The following is a 22,219-nucleotide window of genomic DNA, read 5'->3' as shown; positions in this document are numbered from 1 at the left end:
CAAGAATAATTTAACATGTAAAGTCTAAGTAAAGGTCTTTATGAAATTTTTAACTTATTGGTCTTTCAAAGATAGGTGTTTAAGTTATCCTTTGAAATAAGATTCGATGGATACTGATTTGATATCCTCAAACAATATTTGAAGACTGCATGTAATGTATAATATTTGTATTTTAACTCTAAGGGTTCTTTGTCTTGAAAATATCATCATCGTGATGAACTGATAGTCAGCTTACTATAAATTTATGCATCAAAACATCTTTCCTTCCATGAATTAGCGGTCACACTGTGACAGGCTAAATTTAGCTACAATAAACAACAACGCCCTGATAGTCTGCTGAATTGATCATTATTTACTTTATTTTCTCGGGCCTTTCCGGCAGGTTCGGAAAAATACTTTCCGAACTCTGCCGGAAAGGTCCGAGAAACTGCGATTGGAATAGGCCTATACTATAACTAGAATTATCTCCCTTGCATTGGACTTAAATGCATGCAAAATGTACAAATAACAAAAGACTAGAAGATTATACTGTTTAACACAGAACATTTCACTTAAAATGTACAACAATTCTATAGCAAGTAAATTCTGTTACTTGATATTGTATGTTACATTTTAAGGAAACATTAATTTTTCATTATTTAAGTCCGTAATTGAAATTTTATATAGTCGACAAGGCAAGAAAAATAACTCTCCAACATTTACTTTGTAACTGATTCAACGGAAAACGTCTTAATCTTATTAGAATTATTCCGCATGGCGCAATAGTACAATTATCGTACATGGTCGGTGAAAGCTCGAGAATGTTGAATGTTTAAGGTTGAGTGTAAAGACTCTCTCTCTCTCTCTCTCTCTCTCTCTCTCTCTCCCTCTCTCTCTCTCTCTCTGGCAGTTTTCCTTTCATTTTAATAAAAGAAAGCAGTGGAACATGAAAGAGCAAAAACAATAGAAGTAGAAAAGTCAATATGAATAAGGTTATCATATTATACTTCTCTTTAAAAAGTGCTAATGTTATGCTGTATTGGGGACCAAAATGGCAGAATGAATAAACCGAGGTGACGAAATCTGTCAAAAAGACCACAAACTAGATATGACGTCATCATGTCTGGATGAACCATATTTTTAGTTTTCAATGCTGTGCAACAAAATCTAAAACTGTGACTGTTTAATCATTTCTTCGTAACGATTCTAACTGCTTTTATAAAACAACAAAAATGGCTTCAAGGGATTTTACAGACTTCCCCGACCGAAAGTTGTCCTCAGAATTTCGCGGTAAATGGAAAGTGTCATTGTTTGGATGTTTTGAGAATCCGGGACTTTCCTTGCTCACGTGCGTCTTTCCCTGTTACACCGCTGCCAGGAACGCCCGCGCGGTGGGAGACCACGGTGTGTCCGTGGGGTTATTCTACTTCCTGTTCTGGCCTTACGGCGTATACATCGCCGCGGAAACACGGAGGCGGATCCGGGAGAGAAAAGCCATTAACGTGGAGGATCCTGTAAGCTATAGGTTATGTCCGTCTATTATTACGTAAAGGCTATATAGTTCTTAAACCATTATAATTACAGTAAATTTGTGAGTTCTTCGGTGTCCATTTTCGATTGATAGAAAGGCTCAATCGGAATGATTTGCCCCGAGTTTGAATATACAGCTATCTACTTTATTTGCCCGAGTGTAAGAACTAAGGGAGGCAGATACTTTTTGGAAATCTTGAAATAAATTTGTAAAAGGGTTTTCATTACACACTTTATCCATATAAATGCCTTACATTGCTTAAGTTATCGGTAAGTACATGTACTTGTATACTAGTATCACATGGACAGTATAATTGCGACCCTTCCACCCCCACCCCTTCCCTTCCGTTTTACAGTAAGGTTAAGTTTTATCTTATTTTGACGATATAGTTATATATATAGATCTAAATACATGTACATGCATGCATCCATTCCTGTTGGATAAATATACACCAAATTCCTGCATGCATGCATGTTGACAGCTAAGATTAAATAATTGATACTAATAAAACAGTATTATTCTGTTTATCTAAGGTGAAAATTTTGTCGATGGTTATCAAAATATTGATCTGATGTGAACAGATTATATTGGCATTTAACAACGAAAAAAAAAAAATAGGTGCTACAAAATTGAATACATTAAGAAAAAAAATTTACTATGAATTGACTAAAGAAGAGGTTTTAGGTTTCTATTGTACAATGAATGTAATAAAACACGGTTATTTATGAGTTATGGGAAGAGCAGCTCGGAACCTGTGTGTGTATCCATGCAAGGTCATCTTTTGCATTGTTTGTCAAGTATTATAGTTGTATCGTTAGATATTTATGATCAGATAAATCCTGTCCCTAAACGTCGCAATAAGCGTATCTAGCCAACCTTGTCAATAGGAATCGACCGAAATTCAATCAATATTCATTGTCTTTATTAGACCAGCAATAAAGCAGTGTTCACTCGATACTGGATAATGGATATGCTACTATAACGCTTAATTAGTTAATTATAAAGCAGACATCTTCTCTATGGAGACACGTGAATGATACCATGGATTTATTACGGTGTTACAGCTCGTGTTCATTATTTATAAACGTGAATTGTCCTCCGGCAATATATATACCCATTCCTTAATATTATGATACATACATCATATAGTTAATTCTATTCTGATATCGCCATGTCCGCCTTTTGTTTCCATCGCATGTCATAACGAAAACATTGATGGTCATAAAAATGCTTATAGGGTACACCACTTATTTTTTTATGAAGAAAGCGATTATAACTTCAACTCAAAATCAATTCGGTTTATTTAATTTACACTATCAATATCTCAGTAAACTTGGTACAAATATATACATGTATTCTAGTGCCATGTTGTAAATTTTTAATTTATTGGGTGGGTGTACATACAAAATTTACAACATGACACCAGATTATACAATATCGCTAACAAATTGTCAGAGGTACAGCATAAATTATAGAAAATCGTTACCTAAAAAAATAGTTACGTAACTCAGTAAGTATAAAAACACACAGCTGTTTCAGACTGTTAAGCTTGGAAGAGACAATGGCTCGTCCATATTTTAATATCCAACTCTGAGGAAATTTGATGCAGCAATTGCACGGAAGCATGACCGAAGTCTAAGTCTAGCTGTTGTCTTTTAAATTTTAAAATTTTAAATAAACCTGTCATCCAAGTTTCATAATTTCTGAACCAATTTGTTTCATTCAACATGGCTTGAGTGTGGTGCATGGTGTTTTTCTTTTTCTTTTCTTTTTTTTTGGGGGGGGGGGGGTGGGGGTTGGGGTGGGTGGTTTTTTAAAAGTTAACCAGCATTCATTCATGTCGCACTCTTTGGTCTTCATGTTTGTTTGAAGAAAATGTAATGACCACAGAGTTTGATAGCAACTTTTTTCTCTTTTCAATACTAGTATATCAGGAAAGAAGATGGGTGGATTATACGTGTAAAATGCCCAAACACGGTTGGACAAGCTATTGAAAAATCAAAATATCGATAAATCTGATATTTAAAAAAAATAGATATTTAACATATCATTGATTTGTAACATATAAATATGTTTTATACTTTGAATATGTTGACTTAAACTTGCAGGCGTATACGTATCAAAACCTGCAAAAAGTTTTAGAACTTCAAGGCATTTTCTTTCATGGAGTAGGTCTGTGCTCCATATTTTTCTCATAATCTAAATAAGGTTTAATGAAAAACAAACCGATTTCAGTCAACAAAAATGTGAAGAGATGACCCACTATACATTAAAAATATCATTTTGTGTCCCAACACTTGAACGTTTTGAAAAAATAATACAAGTCCGTAAATTCGTGGCCAAAGTCACACATAGTATTTAAACTGCATACTTTACTGTGTCTGAAATGGCTCAGTTGTTAGAGCACCTGGCATAAACTAACCTTATATATCTAGGATTTTTATGTTAAGGGTTCGATACCACCTAAATTTAAGACAATATTTTTTTCTTATTGTTTGTTAGATATTTTAAAAACTGAATATAGTTAGAAATTGCTTTTGCAAACTTGTATTATGATATATTTGAATGGATTTAATTGGGAAAAAATATATTCAAAATGTATTTCACGACTGAACCGAATGGGCATTTGCGCTGTCTTATCCCCCCATCTTCTTGAGGGTTTTAAAATAGACAAAGACAAAGTTACATGTCATTGAGATCAATGAATATGCAGTCAAACACGGTCAGCTCGGCGGCAGTGATTGACTCAACGGAAAGGTCAATGTTTCTTTTAAAAGGTTGAAAACTAAAACACTATAAAAGTTTTATGTTTATGGCCGGCTTAAAAATCATCTCTTGAAAATCAAGGTAGACGTGATCGGTAATTTGTTGATCACGCAGCCTCCCTAGGATTAAGAAAAAAAAATCTGGGGGAATATTTGCATTTTATCAAATGAATGTACAACTCATGCACACCGGATGCGACATTTCAGTCCTACATGTCATGTTTAGATGTTTTAAGATATTTTGATTACTATCAGATTCATCTATATGAAATGGGAGTTTGAGCTTAACAATCATTAGCAACATCGGAGTCTATGTGCCTTTTTATGTCTCAGGCTCATACCCCCGTTTTCAAGTGGAAGAAAGGGGGGGGGGTGTACACATACTTTGCCACTCTTGTCGAAATTCTCAATGCTTAAAAAAACACATTTTTTTTTTGGGGGGGGGGGGGGGGTGTTACAACACACTTTGAAAAATTACGCACTTTGAAAAAAAAAATTCAAAGTGGGTAAACTTGGTCCAAAATTTAACGCACTTTGAAAATTTTTTTCAAAGTGCGTTGCCACAGGGGTGTACAATGTGCTTAACCCGTCAGCCCCCCCCCCTCCATGTTGACATATTTATCTTGCATGTCAACATATTTATCTTGCATGTGGACATATATGATAGAAAAATAACTTGCACGCAAGGGGCAGAGATATGCCACCATAGTAAATAATAATGTATATTTACAGGAAATCCTGATTCCAATGATTATTGTGGAATAATGCTAATTTTTTTAAACAGAAAAGATTGTCTATTATTGAAAATGCTATTAAAAAGTTTGTCAGCGCAACTTCTCTGAAACTGCAAAATAAAATTTTATAAAACTAAATAGTTAATAAAGATAAGATGAAGGATGTGCATATTTGAGGACAAATGATGTACTGTTTATTGTATTCCGTGAATTCCACATGTGTGACTAGCCATCGTCGTGGTCATTTAAATGAAGCAGGAGCGATTTCTACAGAAATTCACTTAGTATTATCCTAAATAACTTAAATATATTATATAACTACATTAACTTAATTTTTGCATGCACTGAAAGTTCTTCAAATAGCAACCGACTAGATGTGGGATACTGATGCGATACCTGGCATTGATTGATAACATTGTTATTTTGTATCTTTATTCTGTATCTGTATTCTGTATCTTTAAAAACAATCTTCAGACAATGGTTCTCGTAACTTAGTAAACTAACAGCTAATTGATATAACCCAATGTAAAGGTCATACTGAAGTTGGATGGTCCTGTTGCTCATTTGGTTCAAGCCAAGTGGATGATTAGACACGTCAGATTTTAATCGCGAATGTGTTTTTTTTTTCATCGGTAAACCCATTTTTTATAGGTACATATATAATTTGTCACGTGACACTTTTTCATAGGCAGGTGTTTTTAGTGGTCATTACAGTCACGTGACATACTTGAATACGGGTATATGCTTAAAATATATAAAACAAAGATTTCTGATTACTCTTCAACTAACTCGTGGATCGCTAGGTTGGTTGTGTTCACGTCTGCGAGTCTTTGATAACGTAATTATCTATCCAACTGACTTAGTGATTATTTATCTTATTGCTTATAAGTCAAAATGGGAGAGTGGTCCAACCCCTTTTTCGGTTGTTTCAATAACTGTACCCTGTGCGTCCTGAGCACTTTTGCGGGCTGCTACGTGGCTGGAAAGAACGCTGAGGCCGTTGGCGATGATTGTGTGACGGTGGGTGTGCTGTACGCACTTATCCGCCCAGTTGGTGTATTTCTCACTGCCAAAACACGTGAAAAGATCAGACAGCAAAAAGGAATCGAAGTAAGTTTTACCCATTGACTTTTGAGAAGAAAAATCATTTTAAACAGAAAGAAGATGGGTGAATAAGGCGTACAGTAAACTGCCTATATGGGGATAGATAAGATACTATAAAATTAAAATATGAAAAAATCTCATGATTTCTTTCTAAATTATTGAAAACAATGTATATTTGCCATAACATTGATTTATAACCTTTAAATATGTTAAATATTTAGAATAGGTTGATTTAAACTGGCGTATGCGTGTCAAAACCTCCAAATAGTGTCATTTTTAGAACTTCAATTCCTTTTCTTTCATTGAAGGGCTCCATATTTTTGTAATAGTCTATATAAGGTTTAAAGAAAATCAAACCGATTTCAATCAACAAAAACGTGATGACCCACTATACTATAAAAATGTCATATTGTATCCGAACAATTGAACGTTTTAGAGAAATAATACAAGTCTGTACATTCGTGGTTGAAGTTGCATTTAGCATTTAACAATGATGTTTGTTGCGACTGAAATGGCTCAGTGGTTAGAGCACCAGACATTAGGTACCATTATTGATCTAGGGTTTTTAGGTTGTGGGTTCGATACCACCAAAAGTTTAGAATTTTTTTTTTCTTATCGTTTGTTAAAATATTCAAAACTGAAAATAGATAGAAATTGTGCTTTTGTAACTTGTAATATAACATCATCTAGTATATTTGGTTGGAAAAAAAATTAATTTGAAATTGTTTTTACGACAAAACCAAATGGGCATTTGTGCTATCTTGTTCCTCCATCTTCTTTACCCCCCTCCCCCTTTGAAAAAAAACCAAAAAAAAAACCAAAAAACAAACAAAAAAACAACAACAAAAACCCCACAACCCCCCCCCCCCCCCGAAACCTGCCCAGAACGAAGTGGGAGACAATAAGAAAAAATAAATCTTTTTACAATTAATGACATATACATGTTTAGCAAAATAATATAAGATGTACTGTATGTACATTGTACAATTATTTCCGTGTTATTTCCGTGTTAAAATCTACTAATTGTTGAAAGTAGACTTTTTGGTTTTACACTGTAAATTACATAAAAATTTCATTAACTGAATTTATTAAAGGTGTTTGTTTTCGCAGAAAAGACTTTGTTGATAGACCAATCCACGCTTTACAAAAGTAATATCCCTTGACCGCCATCTTCGCTAACCAAGAGTTTTCGGTCCACCACTTCGCTCCCAAAATGGGGAGTTTATGGGGAGCAAAGTGGACCGAAAACCCTTGGCTAGCGAAGATGCTTGGCCGCCTTTTTATGGAAAAACTCTTAAATTTCTCACAGTAGCCTTTGAAGTTCAGACAGTTGGTTCAAGCATGCGCTCTATGTTTCCTGAAAGAAAAACTGTTTGAAAACAAGCTTTTTTATGCTAAAATGCAAAAATGGAGGGAAAAGGTTTTCTCGCATTATCACCGGTGTGAGATTGGTTTGTCCGGTGTGAGACAGCAGTGTGAGATTTTTCTGTCTTACACTGTGTATTACTACGCCGTTTTTAAACATAAACAAACGTTGTCTGCTGTAGGGAAATGCAAAATGGTGCATTGAGATTATCCATTACGTAATTGTGTTGCTTAATTAATTACAATTTATCATATTTTTAATTAAAAAACTGTCGTATGCTCTCATTTTAACTTGCACTATTTGAAGCACGCGGAGGAATAAACTGAAAGTAATCTTTTGAACGTCATAACAGAAAGTTGTCAAACATCATTTTTTAAGGTAATATAATGCGAGAAAAATAATCATTCATTATATACTCATGTGGGATAGTGAAATTCCACCTCGGGGCCAAGATTTACGGTCTAGGACTCGGCATAGCCTCGTCCTAGACAGTGAATCTTGCCCCCTCCATGGAATTTCACTATCCCACATGAGTATATAATGAATGATTCTATTAGTCTTTACAATGCCGTATTTCTAAATTATAGGCGATTGAATCAAAATGAACATTAAGCAAAAACATCACATATATCTGTACAAAGAAAACAAAGAATTACAGTTAAATAATGATATTCCTTTTAGGGGGCCATTTTAGGCCCATACCATATATTTGTGTCCGTTATGTGTTTTGATTGCCCCAGGATGGGGCAGTCAACACATCGAAGAAATAAATCAAATTCAAAGAAATACATATTGCTTGTATAAATAATAGACAAGAACTATTTGACGAGGCCTGGGAAAACTGTAAGAATTTATTCAATATCTAGAGCAACTCTCTCTCTCTCTCTCTCTCTCTCTCTCTCTCTCTCTCTCTCTATCTCTCTCTCTCTCTCTCTCTCCACTTATCAAGTTAATATTATGTTTTATAAATCCCTGAATAAAAAAATAAAATCAAAGAGATTTCTTTACAGGAAGACTAAAAATTTGGTTGCATAAAGAACGAGAAAGTTTGATTTATTTTTACCTTTTGACCTTTGGGTTGACCCTGCAAAGGGAAACAACTTTTGGAAATTGTAAGTTGAAGTTCATAAGCAATATAACCATCTTAAATGATATCCCTTGATTTAACCGGTATTCCAAGTGTTGATCAAGGAATAAGGAATCATTCTTTAAGTATTATGAGGTGATAATTTCGGTCGGGGCATGGTCAAATCCAATAAAACCCGAATGGCTTTATGATAGATTTGACCACGCTCCGACCGAAATTACCACCTCATAATATTCAAAGAATGATCCCTTAATACTTATATTAATATTAATACCAATTTGTACACTTTAAAACAACATTATTTTAAAACCATTCTTTATGCAGCACATGCGATGTATCACTATGCAGCGCAGCCATTGCCATTTTCGGTTATGCTATAAGACATGCCCATTTTGTGTCACTCATGTTTGATGAAGTTACTGGGTTTTAGAGTTCAAAATTGATTTACAATGTTGTCACAGACAAAGACAGATGAAAATGTAAATATAAGCCTTTCATCTTCATATCCTTGTCTTTCTTGGTAGAAACATGATTGTACATTGTTATTATAAATTCTGACCACGCCGTCACCAACTTTCCTCAAGTCAATACTCAGCCTCAAATACTGAGGTTTGACCTCAAATTTATGCACTTTTCTTTACAGGATTTGAGTTGAGGAATGAGTTGAGGGATTAAACCCGGCCCCGCCGTCACCAACTTTCCTCAAGTCGATACTCAGCCTCAAATACTGAGGTTTGACCTCAAATTTAGGCACTTTTCTGTACAGGATTTGAGTTGAGGAATGAGTTGAGGGATTAAACCCGGCCCCGCCGTCACCAACTTTCCTCAAGTCGATACTCAGCCTCAAATACTGAGGTTTGACCTCAAATTTAGGCACTTTTCTGTACAGGATTTGAGTTGAGGAATGAGTTGAGGGATTAAACCCGGCCCCGCCGTCACCAACTTTCCTCAAGTCGATACTCAGCCTCAAATACTGAGGTTTGACCTCAAATTTAGGCACTTTTCTGTACAGGATTTGAGTTGAGGATTGAGTTGAGGGACGGTGGAACCAGGTCTTATTGAATTTTGTAAGAGGGTTTATTTCAAGACCATACGAATCTCCCCAAAAAAGAGATTTGTTTAAAGATAAAGGAAGATCACAAAATTTTAAACCTAAAATATTCTGGTTTTCCCCTTTCTAAATAATGTACTTTCTGGATTAAAATCACATGATATAAAAGGTTTATTTTAGTAAATCTGACGGTTCAATTATCGAATAGTCAGCCTCCTTAACAAACTACTAACAATTTTTGTAAATTAAAACGGTCTTCTCGGCTGGAATCTAAAGTATAGGATGAAAAAGACCATAGAGTCAAGATATATAGGCACGTAGCATCGTTTTTGAAAGTGGGGGGGGGGGGGGCAAACTCATCCAAAAAATCTTGACAAGCAGATAAAAAAAAAACCTTACTTTCCAAAATCCTAATCGGGGGGGGGGGGGGGGGGGGGGGGGGGCAGCAAGTTTACCTTTCTTTATCGCTCTTTACTTCCTTCAATTCAGTTTTTTACATAGCCCCATAAAAGGGGGGGGGGGGCAACTCCGTGTTCGTTCAATCTTTTGTATGTAAATTTAAGAAAAATCTTTGCTGCGCAAAAAGTGGGCCTGCCCCCCCCCCCCGATGCCACGTGCCTGATATTTTTTATTACTTTCCCTGTATACAGTTTGTTAAATATGTGATCTTGAAAACGCAGAAAAACTTTGACTAGAAGGAAGGATGGATGGGGACTTTGTTTTATCATTTCATCAATGTAAATTCTTATCAGACAATATTTTATCTACCTCCTTGTCCGGTTTTGTACATGCAATCATATCCTAATCATGGAGGATGTTGCCACATTGCAAAGGGGGATGGGGGGGGGGGGGGGGGGGGGTAAAATGTCGTGTAGCCTTTTATGTTCAAATTCCCTCTCCTAGTTAAAAGGCCATCCATGTTTAGAGTTGATCAGATCTAAAGATCTAAATCATGGATTGCAGAAACAATGGAAACTACAGCCTGCTTCAAAATGTTGAAAGGAATTATATTGCTAGTATTTTTATAATTCTATGTTGCGTCGTTCATTGCTGAACAATCGGCACAGTAACAGCTTACTCCTGACAGGGGACCCTGTCGATATTCTCTGTCCATTGTCTGTCGTAATTATTATGTAACTCTTCTTAAAGAATGCCTAAACTTAATTCATAATGAAATATTGCTATACAGATTTCTTCTATGCAAATCGGTTTTTAAAATTCTTAAAGCTACCGGTAATTAAAATATCCAATTTCTATGATGAAAAGGGTTTGATAATTATGTCTTCGGTTAGCCTCATTATATTTAAATATTGGAAATATTATCATAATTGTGATTGTATATTACCTAGCCTATTAATGAAATAAAGATTTTTAAATGCGTTACACTTTTAAACTAAACAAATCTATGCCATGACTGTTCTTAGGGATATAGGTAAATTATTTTGAGGAAGGAAAACAAAAACAAATTGAATTTTCCATAGTATAGAATCCTTTGACGTACGTGAATGAAAAAGCAAATCACTTAGAGTTCAATCAACTTGTTTTATGGCAGAGATCATGAATATGATGCAAAATTTTCCTGTCAAGATTCAAAGCTGATAATATTACCGCAAAAAAGTGCCCCTTTTCAGGGTTTCCTAAGATTGAAAATAATATTGATTATTAATTGAATATAATATAAAACCAAAATCCAAAATTATTATTTAAAAAGAAATGGCCTTAGGATTAAGTTCACCGAGAGAATCACAATACATGTAAATATCACCCCCCCCCCCCCAAAAAAAAAAAAACAAAATAAATATCAAGCATATAAAATCAAAGATATAGCAGCCACATATAGCATAATATGAAAAAGGATCTTAGAAAAACTAAGGAACAACTTAGCACCTATATCTACGGCAAAAGAACGGATGCTTTACTGTAGCTTTTTATGACAAAAAAATCACGGAACTTAACATTGTATTAGCGCCCTTTTCATGACAAAAAGACCATCAAAGCTAATGAATTTCGTCAAAAGATATGAAGAAGATAGGGGATAAGACAGCGCAAATGCCCATTTGGTTTAGTCGTAATAGAAACAATTTTATATTTAATTTTTTTTCTCAATAAAATCTATTTGATAATGTTATAATTCGAGTTTGCAAAAGCAAAAGATAATGTTATAATTCGAGTTTGCAAAAGCAAAAGATAATGTTATAATTCGAGTTTGCAAAAGCAAAACCACAATTCCTAAACATATTGCCTTTAGATTTGGTGGGATCAAACCCACAAGCTATAAAGCCTAGTTCTATAAGATTATCTAATGTTTGATGCGCTTTTTCCCCATCTTGTATTGCATGTCTGGTGGTCTAACCACTGGGGTAGCCACAATATATACTGTAATGTAAAAGCCCCATTTTAAAATGAAATTACAATAAAAAACAAAGCAAAGTAAAAAAAAAATGATTACCTTTTTTTAAAGAAATGAAGTGTGTAGGCCTATGCTAGTATACCGAAGTAATTTTTATAGGAAAGCGACAACATATCATAATGCAAAAGGACTTTTTTAAAGAACTGTTATGATAATTAAACCCAAAATATGATATAAAGTCATCATTTAATAAAATCTCCGTATTATGATATTAAAAAATCACCATATCTTTTCAAAATATATGCATGCATAACCTATATTGCAAAACCAAGTCCCTTTGTTTAGGAACCGCAACGTTTTATACAACACCCCCCCCCCCCCCCCCCAAAAAAAAAACCAGCCAAAAAAAAAAACAAAACAAAACAAATGAAAAACAAAACAAAAAAGCAAATTCCATCAGTAATCAGAGTTGGTTAAATGGCAGCATTACCTATTTTGAATGCGGTACTTTAACAATGACATACGATACATAAAAAAAGCTGACACAAATTATGTAATGCAACTTGTTGTTCCAAAGTAGTTCAAAGTCGGTTATAGTGTATCGATAAAAATCTTTGCAGTCCTCTTCTTCATCCATCCGGAGAAATTTTGCAGATCTTACATTGATCTGTTTACGTGGAGATAAGAAAAAACATCAAATCAAATCAATTTTATGGAAATACAGTTATCTTTGAAAAAAGAAACCAACGAAACAGACATTTATTATTTTTAAGGTCTGACCTGCGAGCGAGTTTCTAAGGTAAACAAATAATCAGTTCTGAACCCATTGCTCTATCGCAATTGAGATCAAATTCGAACATATTCAATTACATGAGATTTTTTTCAAAGATTCACGTACTTCATAATTCTCATTAAAGTAAATACCGACCTATCGATTTCAGTGAGGCCATTGGAGGGTGGCTCCAATAAAATCAATATAGCGCTGCGCTCTGAATATTTTACATCAAGTTCTCGAGATTTGTTACATTTTTAAGGATCAATGAAGCCCTAAATCCTTGGATAATTCAATGGGGAATTTTTTTTTTCATTAAAAAATAAGCGATGTTTCGTGCATATTCAAGTATTTACTTTCCAAAGATCCATTCATTCCCAGTTCTATTCCGGCTGGATGGTTGGTTAAACAAGCAATTATTTTTAAACTGGTGGTTTTTTTTCCATATATACATTTTTTTCACTGGATAAATTAGTCACGTGATATACGGTTTCCAATGACAGTTGGGGTATAAAGCATACGTTTTCTGGTCGGACCGACAATCTAACAGAGGGGGCTAAAGCCAAACTCTTCCTTGATTCTTGTCTGTGATATTTTTTATAAAATCCATCAAAAATGGGAGAGTGGTCCAACGGTCTGTGTGGTTGTTTCAACAACATTACACTATGCCTCATCACCTACGTTGCGCCTTGTTACACGGCCGGTAAGAACGCTGAGGCCGTGGGTGACAGTTGTATGATGGTAGGCGCTCTGTACGCTCTTGTTAATCCCGCCGGTGTGTATTTTGCCGCTAAAGCACGTGAAAAGATTAGGGAGCAGAAAGGAATTGAAGTAAGTTGTGGACTAAGCTAGCATGTGTTTGGTATTATTAGTAATTTTTGTGATCCCCCCCCCCCTCCAAAAAAGAAAAAAAAAAGCCAAAATGAACATAAAAAAAAAATATAAATAAATAAAAATCAAGGCAAATAAATAAATCAAAATTTAACATTTAAAAAAAAAAATTTAAATTAAATAAACAACCCCGCAATCTCTTGAATATCGGAGCAAAACAAAAATTAATAATAATAAATAAATTATGTAAAAAAAAAAATTAAAAGAAATCAACAAAATATTTCGCATGTTTTAACAGAACCACTTCCAAATCCTAAACCTCAATTTTTTTTCTTCTCAAAAAGAATGTGTTTTCCAACCGTATTCACGAATGAAACACTTTTCTTTTTAAATATAGAGATTGTACTTTAAAAAAATTATCAAATTTATCCCTACCAGCCAAAAGCTATCGAGTATACTTGACATCGCAAGGCGATTGAAGTGACGCGTTCAAAAGTTGGTATCTTTATTGTTGCATGAATGGATATATATATCAGGATTACTTTGATTCAGTTTTGATTACCTGTGTTCATTTTTGATGTGATTATACGAAACGGAAAAAAATGCCTCTCTCTCTCTCTCTCTCTCTCTCTCTCTCTGATAAAGGCGCTAGCCAATCAACAGCTTACTATGTATCCATCCGCCGCCGAGATTAAGCGTGAGGAAAGAGTTTATAGGGAATAGCTTGTCGCTCTCAGATAGTGACGTACACTCGGCCGGGTAGCAGTGGCATTGACGGACTATATATATATACACCACACACGTGATATACTGTGAATAGCTAAAGATGGGAGAATTCTCTAACGGTTTGTTCGGCTGCTTCAACAACTGCACACTGTGCCTTATTACTTATATCGCCCCATGTTACACTGCTGGGAAAAATGCTGAGGCGGTCGGGGACTCGTGCATCATGGTCGGGGCTTTATATGCCATCTTCCCCATAGTCGGCATCTACTTTGTCGCTAAGACTCGCGAAAAAATCCGAGAGCAGAAAGGCATTGATGTAAGTTCTTATTAAGCTACGCAACTACAAACACCTTATTTGTGCATGCATTTAATCGGGAGACAGCTAAACTGACAATTTTAATGATTATTTGACATCTGTGTAAGAGAAAAGAAATAATGGGCGTTGGCAGTGTCAGAATGACATTTCCGATGTCCACATCAGGCTTCTTTTTATCATATTTTTTTAAAGTTTAAATAATTTTGCTTGTAATAAATTGAAGTTGGTAGATATTGATGAAGAGTGAAAATTTATCTAAACTTTCGAGCTGCGTGTATTTTTTTTTCTCTGGTTTTAATTGGCGAAATTCTCGTTTGCCTTAAGGATTTTCACGTCAGTGGCTTTAGCTGTTTACTGGCTTTCTGGGGGTACACGCAAGGGTCTGTGGCCTTATTGTCACGGTTCTCTTACCACGAGGAATGACAGTAAAAGCAATTTTAACGGGGTACATTTCTACATTTGATCGCCTCGTTGACGGCAACTTCATTATATGTCGCTAGTTTTATTGTTATCCGGCGTTATATTACACTTTACAATTGTATGTACTAGAGAGAAAAAGAAGGAAGTAGTTTATGTAATTTCCTCCATCCATTGATGGTGGTATTATTTTTCCTCCAACTCCATAGGCTATTGTTGAATGAAAATATGTGGCGCTCCAACAATTACACACATTGTAATGTGTGTGAACACAGGGGTGGCCGAACAATTCAATTCATGTACGGCCACATGTAGATCCAACGCAAGCCACTTTTTTATTTAATCGCGAAATCATTTTTGATTCGACGCCTTTTAATATATATGTCAATCAGCTTTATCGACAACGCTAATAAATGCCTACCTACAGAGAAACTTTCTTTTTACAACTTGACAATAAGTGTGTTATGATAAGAAAGATTTATTGCAGAACTTGACGCAACTTTTTTCTTATAATCCCATACGGAAGTTCCGAGATATCTCTCTCTCTCTCTCTCTCTCTCTCTCTCTCTCTCAACGTTTTGAAAATCTTTGCAGAATTCATAAAAATTTTGAATAAATTTTGCACAGATTTCAAATGAAATAATCTTTTTACAAAACCCCATTGTTAATCGTGCCAGTGGTAAATGTTTCGTCCATAATTACCATTTATTCTGGAATGTGTATATGCATATACGGATCAGTGTGTGTACATTTACTTAAACCTGTTATTTAAGTTTTATTTAAATCTGAATTTTAAAGAGTTGTCTTTCCTTTGCAGGGCGGATTTGGCAGTGACTGCTTGGTTCATCTATTTTGTCCACTTTGCGCCCTTGTACAGGATGCACAGGTTAGTACTTAAAACCCAGAGTACAAAACGGATCAAGTACTTATATCCGCAGCCGGAACAGTAACCGTATTACAAGTACATGTATATTTCTTCCGCGTTGGAGATCCTTGAATGTACATTTCCCTGGAATATAGATCTTAACTTCAACACCCCCCCCCCCCTCCACTGAGGGTTAAACGTCAAAACCTTATCGACCTAGAAATTTAATAAATTAGAGATAATGCAATTTCAAACAACTAAGATAGTGGCCGAAGTTCAAGTGGGGCGAGTAAACCCCAGACGAGTTGAGATATGACAGCAAGAACATTGCTGTTTATATATACGTAAAATTATCATAAAAGCTGTATAAACACAAAGAGATTATTGGAAGTTCAATAAATGCCAAAAATTCAATGATTTTGAACGTGGAAGTTTATATAAGGCATATAACGGTTAATCTTGAAAACACGGAACGTATTGTTTTCTCATAAGCATGTTTTAAAACGTTTCTTAAGTACCCGACATACAATTTTGAAAAAAAGATCAAGGATTTTATTTTTTCAGCTGAAATTATAGGTCATTTGATGTATGTTAGAAATGAAAACAAACACTGGGCCCTACCCCACTCCATATATCGATGTAAACATGAATGTTTTGTGTACGTATAAAACCATTCCCGAAAAAAGGTCAAGTAACGCATGTCTCAGCCCCGTAAATCACAGTAAAGAAAAAAGTTTCCAAAATAACCTTGGTCCCAAGACTATGAACAAAGAGCAGGCTTTAAAAACCGCAAGGTTGTGTAATTTACAACAGTGAATATGGTTGTTTTCAGATCATTTTGAAATCTATAACTATTTGAAATCTAGGATAATTATGCTTGTTCTTTTTCATGGTCTTGGGTCTATAGATGAATATTGCAAGGCCCCTATTCGAAGCACAACTCATTAACGTTTCAATGTTTGTCGAGTTTGGAAGTTTGACAAACCTCGGCCGTGTCACGACATCATAGATACCAAAAAGGCAAAACTCGGCGAATTTCATTAAATTTTCACCCGCATTAATACAAGCATATATAAACTTCGAGGTAGGCGTGACAGGTTGAGATAATGGTGTTAAAGTGGGCCCTATAAAATGAAGTGTGGTGATGGCTTGAGGACCAGATTTTTGCAAGCTTTAACATGCTAGGAATTTTTGTTCGGGCAAGAACACTATTTCCTCTGAAGTATCACATTATTGTAGAGAAGCTTCAATTATATTATATACTTTACTTATGCATATTTAAATATGTTAATTTCCCCCCCCCCCCCCGTAAGTATTTTTCAGCAAAAAGAAAAAGCAGAAAAAATTCTTCCTTTCTTCTTTTTGTTAAACAATATTAAATATGATAGGGTGAGCCTTCCGTCTTTATATATTTTTTTCAACAAAGAAGAAAAATATGCAGAGATAAAAAATCCCCCTTCCCTATTTGTGAATCGAACTTCAGTTTCAGAGAAATCTGACATTGTTGTACTTAAATCAATCAGACGACCCGATATAACCGAACCAATATTTGTTTTACTGAGAAGGATATACAGTCAAAACAAAATAGATTTAAAATCTCAAACAGATAATTCGCTCCTGAGGCTGAACAATGGATTCAATGGTAACTTCGCTGTTTGATTCCGTATAAGGGAAAGCGACATAAAAGGACATCGATCGATTGGATTTAGAAATGACACGTAATGATGTAGTGAGTGAACACTAAGATCTGACACACGGTTTGTTGTGGTGACGAGTAAACACATTCAGAGCTCACCATGACTGTAGTCAAAATAGAATATAAACAGACGCAACGAATGCCAACTCGAACATTTTTTTGCTTTGTTTTGAAATTCAGGCGAATTTGAGACAACGTTCTCACATTTCAGCTGTTGCTAATTATGATTCGATCGTTTGCATTCAGTCATTGAACTATGACGTTCTTGAATAGGAAAACACCCGCAATATGTATGAATATATACTAGGCTAATTGGTATCGTATTCGAACGCCTCATTAATACACAGCGAGATCTTGATAGTTTTATTATTATAAAAGGTGCTGAAGAGTGTCTGAGAGGCTGTGGCCATTTTTAGACTTGATTAATCTCCTCGAGAAAAAAAGTTATGTATATAGATATAGGAAACTTTACATCAAAGCTAGCATGGATGAAATTTCACGTTTATAAATAACAGTTCATGGTTTTAATAAAAACATATATAAGATTAAAAGGTACACAGTCTAGCATCCTTCAAAGAAGTCTTGGCGGTAACTTTAGCAATATAGCAGACGACAATAGGCAATACTAAAACTGGGATGGTAATTAGGTCCTGGCGTGGGTGTCACCTGTTCTTTAACCATGGCAACAGTAACTGGGGTGTGACAAACGCAGTCGACTGCTGTCTCTCCGACTGTTCAGGGATCTAAGGGATGAGACACACACACACAGAAAAAAATAACAAAAGACTTGCGAAGACCTGGAAACCGTTTCGGCTGAAAGATCGCTGTCCAGTAGGGCGTGCTGAATTATCGCTGGTTGAAAGCTTCGTGCACAACGAAACGTGTCTTCATTAATACTCAATAGTAAAATCTTAACACTTTTCCCGAAGCAATGTACATGTACTTGTAGAAAGATTCGGTGCCAGTTCAAGCATGTCGCATTGTCAGAATACACGAAATCATTGAAGGTTTTAGTGAATATTTTAAGCAGAGCTTTACATGTGTATTGTATTCACGTTCTATTCTAAACCTTGGTTCTTTTGTTCAATTGTAGGAAATTCAGCCCGCAGCTCAGGCAGAATCTATGGCCAGGGAATGAAAGCTTCTCTGTGTTTTAAGATTAACGGTGACATTATTTTTTTCCAAAGAACTCGTTAAATATTCCATCCATTAAATCTATGCTCAATCGACATAGATACACAATAATAGAACAATGTGTTTCTAAGCACCTGCTGTTTTGCGATCATCAGATTTGAACGTTAGCAGACTGCCTTTTTGTATTACCTTTGATTTATCTTTAAAACAAAAATCGAACCTCATTCTATCTATGTACATATATATTCATATATATGTTTGTACAAAAGATCAATTTTAGCTATACTTTTGTCACCGCAAGCTCAAAATGCATTGATATATTTTTTGTGTTTATCATTGCGAAATTATTTTTCTGTTTTATATTGTATATTTTTTCTATTTCTTGTGTAAATAATATGATGAATCTATCAAGATAAATTCGGATTGAACGAAATTAAATGATTTGTTGATCGTTAATGTCGGTTTGTTTAATTACTGATGGGACGTCAATAATGCATGATTCACTGCTCAGATACAAGGATGTTAATTGCTGAAACTGGCTCGGGTTACAACGTTTGATTTTTGAAAAATAAAAAAATCAACAGAGATCTCTGCTTTGATATGGATCTATGAATTATAATAGTTACTTATCAAGCCTGCATCTGGAAACAATGACATATTTTGTAGCATTTTAAAGGCGGATTTATTTGATTGAATTCAAGGATTTTCTCCCTCAATGCATCGAAGCATTGCAGAGTTAATCTGCCAAAGTCATACTTTTGTTGCTCAGTGGAACAAATCGGCCTACATACTGTTAGCATATATTTGTTAAACCCTAAGTTATGTAATTCTTCTGTTTGCAAATTATTCAAGGCTACACAAAACCAAAATGTTTGGTCATGTCTTTGGTCTTCCGCCAATATACCGCTGAGGATTAGGTCAGTTTTTTGCAGCAATATTTATTGCAAAAGTTTGAAGGTCAAAGATTTGAAAACCCAAAATTGCCTACAGTCGGATTTATAATTGCATGCATGTACCTATCAATGCTTTTCTTTCGCAAATGCGACAGACCAAGGATGTTGTTGCCAATGGGAATACTTTTGGAAGAGTATTAGTATTAATAAGTTCAACAAGAAGATCGTCTTGTTCCGTTCTATTTTTGCTTCTATGTATATTTTTACTTATTAAAGTGGAGTCATGCAAGCATAAAATGCGAGATCAATAAACAAAAATTAGGGTCAAAACAAGTTGCTGGAAAATGATAAAGAATCCGTTTGTTTAAAAAAGTTTTACGAAAGAAACGAATATCAGTTGTAAAAGTACTGTTTTTCGCCTCACGGAAAGACTGCAGTCTAAGACGTACTTTATAATATTATGTTGGGTAACACAAAAGAATCGAAATTCTATTGTGGAATTATGAATTATGAGAAGTGTTATAGTATAGCTTAATGTAATCTTTTTACTAGCTTTAGATTAATTAGGCGCATTTATTTTTCAGTGTAAACTAATGTTCGTGAATATTTTATTATAACTATTAAATCTGGTTAAGTATTGAAAAAAAAAAGAAATGTAAAATGTTCGTAAAATTGCCTTTTTGGCCATATCATAATCCTTTAAACATACTTTTGCACAAATTAAGACTTTCAAGGACTTTAGTAAGTGTTGAATTAGGCGCAATTCAGAAAATAAAAAACTATTTTAAACATTTAGACAAGAGGAGAAAATGGAACACTGATATGACACAGTCATATGGAATTATTTTGCAAATCAATATTGCGTGTGGGGTTAAAACCCGTGAGGCAAAAACTAGTCAATGTTTTGATACAGAGCAATTATTACATTTGAATTGGTTTTGTCAATAATATTCTGCTAGATTTTTACTTGTTAGCTGTCAAAAACTCGAGAGCGAAAAAAATAACTATGCTACTTCAGGCGGCTTTACAGAATACAATTGTGAACTGAATCAAAAATGGTTGTTACTGATTGGGAAAATTGCTTTTAGAAAACTGGTTATGTTTATTCGAGTGCATTCATGCGATGCAACACCATGTTTACCTAGAAACACTGGTTATGGACTCCATGAATATACACGTACCGTATACTTAAATAATTAAGAGGGCTGGATGATCATTACCATTTTTATACACGAATTGAACCTTCCGGAAGAGAAGAGCTTTATATCGAAACAGAGAAAATTTGGAATTTGTCACTTTTACCTGTTACCTATACAACCTGTATGAGTTTACATTTATAAATTTCAAACTTTTAATATGACACAAATAAGGTCGAATTTTACTGTGCTTGATACATGAGTGTTTCAAAAACAAAAAAGTATAATTCTTTTTTAATAATCTAAATAGTTCTTCTGCTCTTTCAAATTATTTTTCAAAGCATTAAATAAATGAAATATTGAAAATCGAAACACGCATAAGCAGGTGAAAAATTTTAATGATTTCAAAACAGCTTAAAATGTTAAAAGCGTGAATAAATAGATTAAGAGTCACTGTAATTGTCCAACATGATTTTAAAATCAACTACAACGTGTACTTCGCGTAGAATGAACCACTGTCAAATCAATTATTACATTTCTTCCCGGTTAGTGACATTCTTTAGTACGTGTATCAAAGTCTTTGACATTGCCTATATTAATCAACCGCGGTGCAGTATTAGTTATTCCGTGGTTACGAAACTACGAGGAAGTACAGTGTACACTACGAGGAAGTACAGTGTACGATAACATATCTATCAGTAGAATGTGTACTCAAAGTTTGATAAAATTAATAGATATTATAATCTACTCTCACAATCAGATATTTTTTACATGAGGTCCATATCCATTAGCCAAGGGGTTCCCGATGCACAAACATTCCACAGAAATGCTCAGTTTATGCTTATAACTTTGCAAACCATTGGTTAACGAAGATGCAGGGAGCTTTTACTTTACAACCTTTCGATTTATGTAAATAACTCAAAGTTTTCATAATTTTTGCGATTTCAGAGCTAGAGTCTGTATGATGGTTTTTCTAGCCATAATATTTAATTCTATACACCCCACAAGCTTTTTAATCATTTAAAACTACTAATACTTCCTATATCATTCTGTCGAGGTCATCTTTTCCATTAGGTTAAAACCGTTTAAAGTAACCATGACCTCCCATTACTTTCAGGTTAAGAGTTCTCGACACGCCATAACTTCTACTTTTTTTTATGAATGTACGTCATTGTGAAACTTGGTCAGTATTGCAAAATGTTGATTCTATCATCTCTGTTGCGCAATGGGTATAGTTTCGGTCTCGTGATTCGCAGGTCGAAAGTTGCTAATACGCTTTTTTTTCACTCGAGACCATCTTTATTTTAAACTTGTTTTGATGCAAGAAATAGATAGTTACGTCATACCGAAAGTCCAAGGTCTTGTTAAAATGGTTCAAAGATATGTCAGCCCATTAAAGTAGCATAAAATCAACTTTGACCTGCCTTTCTACCCAGATTGAGTTTGTCAATAAGCAAACACAAAGT

At 34.7% G+C, this 22,219-nt stretch overlaps 1 protein-coding gene across 3 annotated transcripts; it reads left to right on the top strand.

Annotated features, from left to right (window-relative positions):
• Nucleotides 1-5,789: 5,789 nt before the first annotated feature.
• LOC128163097 (uncharacterized) lies at nt 5,790-19,180 on the top strand. Of its 3 annotated transcripts, none has more exons than XM_052826587.1 (3): nt 5,790-6,119; nt 15,847-15,915; nt 18,684-19,180. In XM_052826587.1, exons 1-3 carry the CDS (start codon nt 5,904-5,906, stop codon nt 18,726-18,728), a joined length of 330 nt encoding a protein of 109 aa, XP_052682547.1. In that variant the 5' UTR covers nt 5,790-5,903; the 3' UTR covers nt 18,729-19,180. The 3 variants fall into 3 exon arrangements, with proteins under 3 accessions (XP_052682547.1, XP_052682546.1, XP_052682545.1); XM_052826586.1 differs by lacking the exon at nt 5,790-6,119 and adding an exon at nt 13,274-13,570; XM_052826585.1 differs by lacking the exon at nt 5,790-6,119 and adding an exon at nt 14,293-14,612.
• Nucleotides 19,181-22,219: the final 3,039 nt, after the last annotated feature.

Source organism: Crassostrea angulata, chromosome 9 (assembly GCF_025612915.1).
Source record: "Crassostrea angulata isolate pt1a10 chromosome 9, ASM2561291v2, whole genome shotgun sequence".
Lineage (NCBI taxonomy): Eukaryota > Metazoa > Mollusca > Bivalvia > Ostreida > Ostreidae > Magallana > Magallana angulata.
This window is presented reverse-complemented; position numbering and strand designations above follow the sequence as displayed.